The 8,951-nt window shown below is 41.4% G+C and overlaps 1 protein-coding gene across 1 annotated transcript; it reads right to left on the bottom strand.

The window, feature by feature from the left end:
• Positions 1-3,341: 3,341 nt before the first annotated feature.
• Positions 3,342-4,016, bottom strand: LOC141971491 (claudin-8-like). Its single transcript, XM_074928882.1, has one exon. It carries the CDS (start codon positions 4,014-4,016, stop codon positions 3,342-3,344), a length of 675 nt encoding a protein of 224 aa, XP_074784983.1.
• Positions 4,017-8,951: the final 4,935 nt, after the last annotated feature.

Consider the following 8,951-nt stretch of genomic DNA (forward strand, 5'->3'; position numbering starts at 1 on the left):
TGTTGTGTGGGGTCAGAGTATGACCCGTGGGGAAGGGCTTTATCCCAGACAAGCCTGTTGTTTTGTTAAGCACAAAGACACCCTGAGTACAGGAAGGTGGGAGTGGAAATAGCACCTCCAGGCACAACTGTCCACTGTCCCTGGTCTCCTGGTGCTTTGTAGGCACCTGCCCCTGACAGTGGCAGCTGGAGATCTCCATACATCTCCAGGCTGGCACAGTAAGGCCATTCTTATATTTCACTAATAAGCCTTTACAGCTCTGAGGCCCAAGATATGGCCTCTTCTAATCTCTCCCTGCTCCATTTTCTATTATTCTTTACTAGTCATGTTTGAGAGCTGAACAGAAAGCAAGCAGCCTACAGATAGATAAACTCGCATATAAGCACCGTGTATATTCAAAAACACGGGGGAGTGCAACACCTACTCAGGGCTGCACCTTAAAGAGACAGACAAATCCATTACATGCAGCTGACCTTACCGGATTTGCAGATGTGTGATAACCTCATGTGTTAGATGCTTCATTCTCATATAAAATTACAAAGCAGGAGCTCACACACGCTCAGGCTCTCTTACAGCTCTGCCTTGCCTGCACAAAACAGCTTCTGAAACTGTGGCTCTGCTGCCATTCGTATTTACCACCTTGCTGTCTGGTTCTAATGAGAGCAGTGCCTAGTAATGTAGGTGGCAGCTCTACCCTCCAGACCTCCACAATGGTTGCAGCAGCAGTGGGAGAATTTCAGAAGAGGCTCATTATAAATGAAAGCCCAGTTGCTCAATCACAGAGAGGTGATTGAAATCTTGAACCTCCGCTCATCCAAGTTAAACGAGCGTTACTCTCCTCTGACCTGCTAGTGGTGCATTCATTTACACAGCACAGAGGGCACCAGGTGGACCTGTAAAGACTCCACATCCATTTTACATTGCAGGAATGCATACAAGCACCCAAAGTGCAGGGCAAAGGGGAACAAGCTAGACACTGTTGGTGTCATTTTTGGAGGCAACACTGCTTATTTCCCAAATAATTTTTCTTGTCTGTAAGCATGAAATGAGTTCAAAATTACAGGATACAATATTTGAAAATGTATTGCTTCAGGCAGTTGTTTTGTGTTTGGATATACACTTCTAGATGGGACCTTCTGCTCAAACTACCCAGGGTTTATTTAATGCACAAAGCTGAGGGAGGCCAGCACTGTTTAAAATGGAAGCTTTCATTTCAGTTCTCTTGAAGATATGGTATATGGGTGTGACACAATTTAAAGGAAATGGCTGGATGTGTCTGGAATGTACTTAAGGGGGAATATGTGCATGTTATAGTAAGATTAACTGTTTGCAGCATATATAGGATCAGTAAAGGAGGTTTTCAGAAACTTCAGGGTCCCACTCACAGTCCATTGGATTTGTGTTCCTGTTAGTCCTGTGAATAATTTTTGAAGTCTCATAGTCTTCTCGTGTCTTCTTTTCTTTGTACAACTAGATCAGTGTGTGCTTTACCATGAACAGATAATACTATCCAACGTGGCAGTAGCATTTGATGTACACGGGGCTGTTACAGAGGTGTCATGCTCATCTCACTTTTCACTGACGCTTGCCTCAGACCTGTAGATGAATGAGTCACTCCACGTTTTGACAGCAGAGATAACTACAGTGCACCAGTACATACACATGTAGTTTTCTGAGTACGATCTTGTACCTGCTTTTTAGAGTGATGAACTAGGCAGGTGACTTTATTATAGACATCATTATAAACCCTGGTGTTCTAGCTATGAGTTATGTGTAGATATTCACAAAGTGCTGGTAACAACAGGTTTTCTCCTCCACTGTCTTCCCCCCAAAGAGACTGAACCAGCATATAAACATTAATGAAGGAATACAAAGGAAATACAGTCATACACTATTATATTACAGAAAGGTCACGCACGTTACACACATACATATGTAGAAACAATTTTCTTTAAAAAAAGGAGGAAAAATAAAATTACATAATCAAGCACATCTTACTATGTATCTTACAAACACTGTGAAGAGAATTCTAGAGCAGATTTTGCTTTCTTCTTGCTTGTTCAGATTTGCATTTTACAAAGTGAAAAATTTGCTTCCAAACTTTCAAGTAGTAATAGTCCAAGGAATTTACTAGAGAATTACAGATCACATAATAAGCTTTCTATAAAATATTTAAAACAGTCAATTAAACTCCAGAACAAGAATGTTGTTCTCCATTAAACACCACAAATTGAACCATGTTTCCAATTCAGTCAAAGGCAAAATTCCAATGATTTCTGTGGGTCTGGAGTGACACCTTATCCATTGTTTACAAAATTCTATAAAAATATTACTACTATTGATTAATTTGGGACATTTATTAAATTAGTTAACTAATTTAATTTTTATGGAACTATTTTTCTGTGGTTGCTTACCATGATCTTATTATTAAAAACATTGTTTAGGTTGTTTTAATGTGAACTGTGAGAAAGTACTATCGCTGTTTATGTTATTTTTGCCTATAAACTATGGTGGTGTGAGTGGGTCTCAGCAAAAATATAGGCCTGATTGTACAAAAGACCCTTATTTAAAAAGGTATATATCACAGAGTCTTGTGGCAAGTAACCAACGCAGCGTTTGTGATCTGTGCAATACTGCAAAATGTTGTAAGCCGTGAGGAGTTTGCAAGGGAAAATTACTGCTTCTAAAAAGAGTGATGTGAATGAGTTTGACCTATATGGATTACAACAGAAATATTAACTTTCACCAAAAAGATGGTATTTAGGATGAACATAGAGCTATGTTTATTCTCTGAAATAAGGGATATTTTTCATATATTTCAGCTTACCTTCCTCTGCTGAATAAATTCTTCATGCAGCCTCCCATTAAACCTACAGTAAATCAACCCCTTAGCAAATGCTTTTCTTTTAAACCATTATTATCTTGTCCTTATTCACTGTTAGCACCTCTTTCCCAGGCAGGGAAAAAAAACCCTCCAGCTGCTTAACTGCCCTCTTCCTTGCAATAGGCCAGAATTTCATATCACAGTTGAACTTTAAGCCCTTTATTACTGTTTTACACATATAATGCAACCCAAAGCAAAGCACACAACCCCAGAGCTATTCCCAGTTACTATTAAAAGAATATTAAGCATTCACCTTTCCATGCATTAAAATTGTCCGTGCTGTAGCGTTAGCCACAGCAGAGCCCACTGGGGGTAACTGCAGCTCCAAAACGCAGCCCCAACAGCAGCAGTTACAGGGCAGAAGGAAAAGGCAGCTTTCGAGCTGCCCTTTTGTGCAGAAACTGAAATCCATCCAGGCAGATTAAATGCTTCAAAAATAGGAAAAGGCAGGAGGCATCTAGACGTACTGACTCTTGGAGTATGAGCTTTCAGTCTTGCTGTGCAAATGCTGGCTGTGAGTGGGGTAGTGGGTTGGTGCAGAGTATCCGTAGCTTCTAGTTTTCTCACAACAGCGGTAAAAGCAACAGAATATGGCTCCGGCAGCAATGAGGCAGAAGGCAGCTGCCCAGCCCAGGTAAAGGGCCTCTCCAAGCTCCCTTTTCTGTGCAACGTTGATCATGGGGTTATAGAAGTCACTGATGATGGTGTTGGCAACCCAGCAGACTGGAATAAGCTCGACTGCACCCGAAAGAATGAAGAGGAGCCCAGCTGTCAGAATAATATAGCCCTTGGCTTGCCAGCTGCTCTGCACGCACCGCGTGCACTTCATCCCAATAATGGCGACCACAAAAGAGAGGAAGGAGAGCACTGATCCAGCACACATCAGCCCTCTGGATGCCTGCAGGTCCGGCGAGAGGGCCAGCACGGAGTCGTAGACTTTGCACTGCATCCTGATGTTGGCTTGCCTGATGCAGTGCATCCACAGGCCTTCCCAAATGGTCTCAAATACGATGATGTTGTTCTCGATGAAGGCAGACACCCTCCACTGAGGCATGCCTGTGACAGCAAATGTTCCGATCATGCCAAGGCCACCAACAAGCAGCCCAGCAATCTGCAAAACACCACCAACCATGTTGCCTTTACAAGGTGAGCACACCTCAGCAGGTTCCCTAAGCCAGGCGCACACTGCTGGCAAAAAAAAGAACACTTTTTTCCAAAAGTCGTTGTCCCTTGTGTAAAGAAAGTTTCAGAGTCAGTCTGCACAATTTTAAATCAGCTTAAATCTGGCACACACTACCTGGGACTTGGCTGCACCTTCATCGCCTTTATAATTCCTCTGCCACCACTGACTCAAAGAGGCAAACTGAGCAATCAAGTGGAACAACTTTCCAAAGCAAGAGAAAGGACAGGGTGTGTGTAAACCAGCTAGAGCCACTTAGGATAAATGTACCTTCTGAGGAAAATGCTTTGCATTGAAGTCACTTATTTAAAAAATTAAAAAAAAAAAAAAAAAAAAAAAAGCCAGCCCTAGCCTTAACTAGCTTTGCCTGTGCTTAAGGAAATGGACTGGTCTCAGCAGGGAGACTTAGGTGTGCACTGGTGCAGTTACTGAAGCTGTTGCACTGAACAAACAAGAATATTCGTCCTCGGCTGGGCTCAGTGGCAAATTGCCAGGAGGAAAGCAGAGCCGTGCTCCCTGCCACAGGGCCTCTGCTCCAAAAGTACTTTTGTTCTGAAGCTTGAAGTAGAGTACTGCAGTGACAGGATCAAGGAACAAAGCAAGGCAAAAGGATAAAGATAAAGAAACTCTGAACCTGAAACAGTTCTGCAGCAGATAATCAAGGCTGCAAAAGACCTTTTAAGAGGTAGAGGAACAATACGAGACCTCAGTCCTGCTAATATCTGTACACATACATACTTTTATACATTTCTGTTGCTGTACCAAGTGTTATGGGAATAGGCAGGCTTCTGGAGATACCCACATGCTTAAATGATTGCACAGTCAGGTGTACAGAATGGTGATTTAAGCTATGTACCAAATTGTTTTTCTGTGCAAAAGTGAACCCAGCAATTACCCAGTGATACAGTCTAGTGTAATGGAAAGCATTCGTTCTCCAAGACCTATCCATGTACAAACAAATACTTTTGAAAAACATAATTTTTTTTTTTTTTAATTAAACATAATAACTATGAAGAGCAGGTGAACTGTTTATTCAAATTTTCTTGTGTGATGTGATCAGCAGACAATCCTGGAAAATGCCAGGTGAAGAAATCTGTGAAATTCAGAGCAACAGAAACCACAATCAAAAATCTACGAAAAAAACTAGGCACGTAACAGTGGGGTTTTTTTACAAATTCGAATAGCTATGAATGTATGCATGAAGTATTCAGCCTGATCTCTGCATGTGCCTTAACATGGAAAATAAAAAATTAAGCATAAACTAGGATTTTTTGTTATAAAGTAGTACTCCATATGTTAAGACAAGAACTAATCTTTTACACTGTTAAAGATCAATTTAAGATATAATTAGCTAGATTTTGAAATACTAGTCTCCTGCTATTCATTTAAACTTTCTTGCCTCTTTTTCTGTTTTAGCCATTTATATATCTTCAAAACCAGAAAGTAAATGCAAAAAAATAGAGCACTGCTGTGCTAAATACGCCAGTGTATCAAAGAGAGAAAAGTTCCACTTACATGTAGTGTTTGTATGCTCCCTAAGTGTGTTTGTGTGTGTGTGCATGTGTAAAACTATGGTTGGGAGACAAGGGAAAGTAAGAGAAACCCTACAAATCTTTCCATCTTCAGTTTGGCTTTCATATCTACCTGCTTTTCCAACCTCTACAACAGGCTGCTGCTTATAAAGGTATGTTAAAATGATGAAGGCTGGTAACCTCTCCTTCTGTTTCTGGTCCCTTGAGCCCTGATTTGTGGCCAGGCAACTTTCCATTACGCCGTTTTGGTTTTATTTCTATCTATGAAATCAAACCTGCTATCTGCATGACTTTCCTAATCCAAAGGCACCAAGAGCCTTGCCCTGAAAAGTGCAGTCAGTCTGCTGGCAGCTAAGGGATGAGAAGACAAGCAAGAGTCTTGTTTTTTAGGGTTTGCTCCTACTGCTGTGGTGCTCAGTGGTATCTGATCCCACGGCAACCACACTGCCTGCTCTGCATTTCTCCCACCACGCATTTGTAGTTGCAGTTTTGTCTCCTGCTTGCCATCAGTCAAGGTCTCCAGGCAGTTCGAGCCCCTCTTGCTGTGTCTGTGAGTAGGCCCACATCATTTTTGCCTGGCCCTGGGCTTTACATGCTGCAGCCCCATGCCCCGGTGCCCTGCTGCGCTCCTTGCCTTTGCTGGCCTTCACGCAGAGGGGAGCGGGCAGTGCCCTCCTCCCAATCCCAAAGTGGGGTGCACTGCAGGTGCGAGGACACTGCCAGGTAATAGGTCTCCTCCCTGGTCTCCTGTGAAGGGCATCATTTTCCAGCCAGCAATAAAGGTGACTTGATTTTGCTGGGCAGAATGTATCCACTCCCAATGCATTCTTCTGGAGAGGCCACACTAACTCTTGCTATATTGACATAAGAACTTTATAGACTGCTATAGCATGAGAGAGTCTGGATCTGTGTAACTGAAATCACAATTTGCTGCTTTGCATGCTGCAAACCAGCCTCTCATAGACTGATAAGCGATGGAGGTCTGGATACAGGACTTTGGGAAAAACAAGTGGGGAAAACTTGTTGAATGACCGGATTCATAGAATCCAGAATAATTCAAGTTAGAAGGAGCCTCTGGGTGTCGTGTAATCCAACCCATACTTGAAGCTGTGACCTTCAAAGTCACAAAGCTAAGAACCCAATCAAGGTCCATTTCAGTCACCAAAAATGTCTCAAAGTTTTCTTGGGGAAAGAGGGTGGTTAAATCCTGTTCCCCCAAGGGTGAGACAAGGAGGATTTTAAGGCGAGGCTATAAATGCACAATATTTCTCTGCTAATATGGATTTGCCATATTAAATATATAATAAAGTAATTATCATTGCATGGATTTGCAGCCCCATGGTTGCCACTCAAACAGCAAAGAAAAAGCTACCAGTCTATAGCAGAACAAATAAATAAACACTTTAATAACATATCAGTAAATAAACACAAATGTGATACAAGCAGCGAGGCTGTTTTTTCTTAGAGACTACCAAAGTTCTAATTTACAGGACATGGAAAATAATTAGCTGAACAAATATAATTTAACCACGTTATTGATTAATTTACAAAATCATTAAAGCTCCCATATAAATTCATCATAAGATTGTATCTGTGTCAAGGATTCAGTATTTGCACATTCTTAGAAGGATTAAATTTTAGTTCCTTATCTTGCTTAAAAACATCTTCATACGGAAATGTGGGGAAATCTTATTTACCATTATGGATTACATCTGCTTGTTTACAATTAAAACACAGGAAGAGGGCAAGTCAAGAATCTCATTATTCATTCTTCTTTGTATTCAAACATGCCATTTCATTACACGGAAATATAAAAAACACCTGTGACTAGCTAATCATATTTCACTGTTGGCCACAGGAATCTATTATTTTATATATAAACAAATCTAGACATACATCATTTAAACTTTCTTTTCTTTTCTTTTCTTTTCTTTTCTTTTCTTTTCTTTTCTTTTCTTTTCTTTTCTTTTCTTTTCTTTTCTTTTCTTTTCTTTTCTTTTCTTTTCTTTTCTTTTCTTTTCTTTTCTTTTTTCTCTTCTTTTCTTTTCTCTTCTTTTCTCTTCTCCACTTCTCCTCCTCTCCTCTCCTCTCCTCTCCTCTCCTCTCCTCTCCTCTCCTCTCCTCTCCTCTCCTCTCCTCTCCTCTCCTCTCCTCTCCTCTCCCTCTCCCTCTCCCTCTCCCTTTCCCTTCTTTCTTTTCCACTGTGTTAAGGAATCAATATCATTAAAGTCAGTGTCAAGCTTTTCTGTACGACCTGTGTATTTTACTGCTCTGTGTTCCCATCTCTGGCCTCCTTCCCTTTCTCCTCTCCAGAGTGGGTAATTCAGCTGCAGGCACCCGTTGTTCTGTATTTTTGATAAATAATGCGGACCTAAAGCAAATACAGCACTTCCTGAGCAGAAAATAAATAATATTTCAGGACTGGGATTTGTTGGTACGTCTGTTAGCTTCAAACAGGACCCCACAGTGAGGACATTTTGCTTCCCTCTCTCTTTGACATTGTATTAGCACCCTTCTCCAATGAATCCCCTTGTGTGAGAACAAGAAGGGATTTCTCACCCTTCTTACGTGGCTTTTCCTCTGAATGCTGCTGGCAGTTTGGGGAGGAGGTGAAGTGGGGAGATAACACTGTGATTAGCTCAGCTGCCACTTAGCACCATTTCTCACAGCTTCTCTGGGAACTCACTGCTCCTGGTGTGTGCAGTACAGCCCCCATGTCCCTGTCATAACCCATTTTCAGCCACTAAAGGTGTTCTGGAATAAAATACACCAGGAAAATATGTTTTAGGCATAATGTCCTTCCTCTTCCTGAGCATATATAATTTTTTAATTCCAGAGTTGTGAGGTGCTAACAGCAATCACTGATGCTGAGGGGGAGGTGGGAAGAGGGGGAAGAAGTGGTTGCTCAACACCTCCAAAAATCTCACCCTGCATCAGAATTGAAAAGAATCCTGATTATTGATGTTCTTATGGGAAAACAGAGGAGAGATGATGTCAGACAAGTTGTTCAGCATTTTCTTCCTTGGAAGGCTATTATTACTGTGTCAGTGGATGTGCACTGCTCTATGGCTTGCCCCAGGTATACCCTAACCTAGCATTTATTTTTCTCCAAGATCTTTTACCTAATGTGGCAGAACATGAAAAGCCAGTTCAACATAGCTAGTGCAAGCAGAAAGAGTCACACACGTTCATAATCAGCTTCACTGAAGAGCCACTTTTCAACTGAGGTAGCTTTTACTCCTGTACCTTCTCTCTATCACTTAACACTAACAAGAGACCATCATCTAGATGGCAAAAGGGACAATAGGAGTGCAAAAAATAGTAATCCTTGGCTAGTAATGTAACAGCATTGCAG

The sequence above is a fragment of the Athene noctua genome, chromosome 1, assembly GCF_965140245.1.
Source record: "Athene noctua chromosome 1, bAthNoc1.hap1.1, whole genome shotgun sequence".
Taxonomy (NCBI): domain Eukaryota; kingdom Metazoa; phylum Chordata; class Aves; order Strigiformes; family Strigidae; genus Athene; species Athene noctua.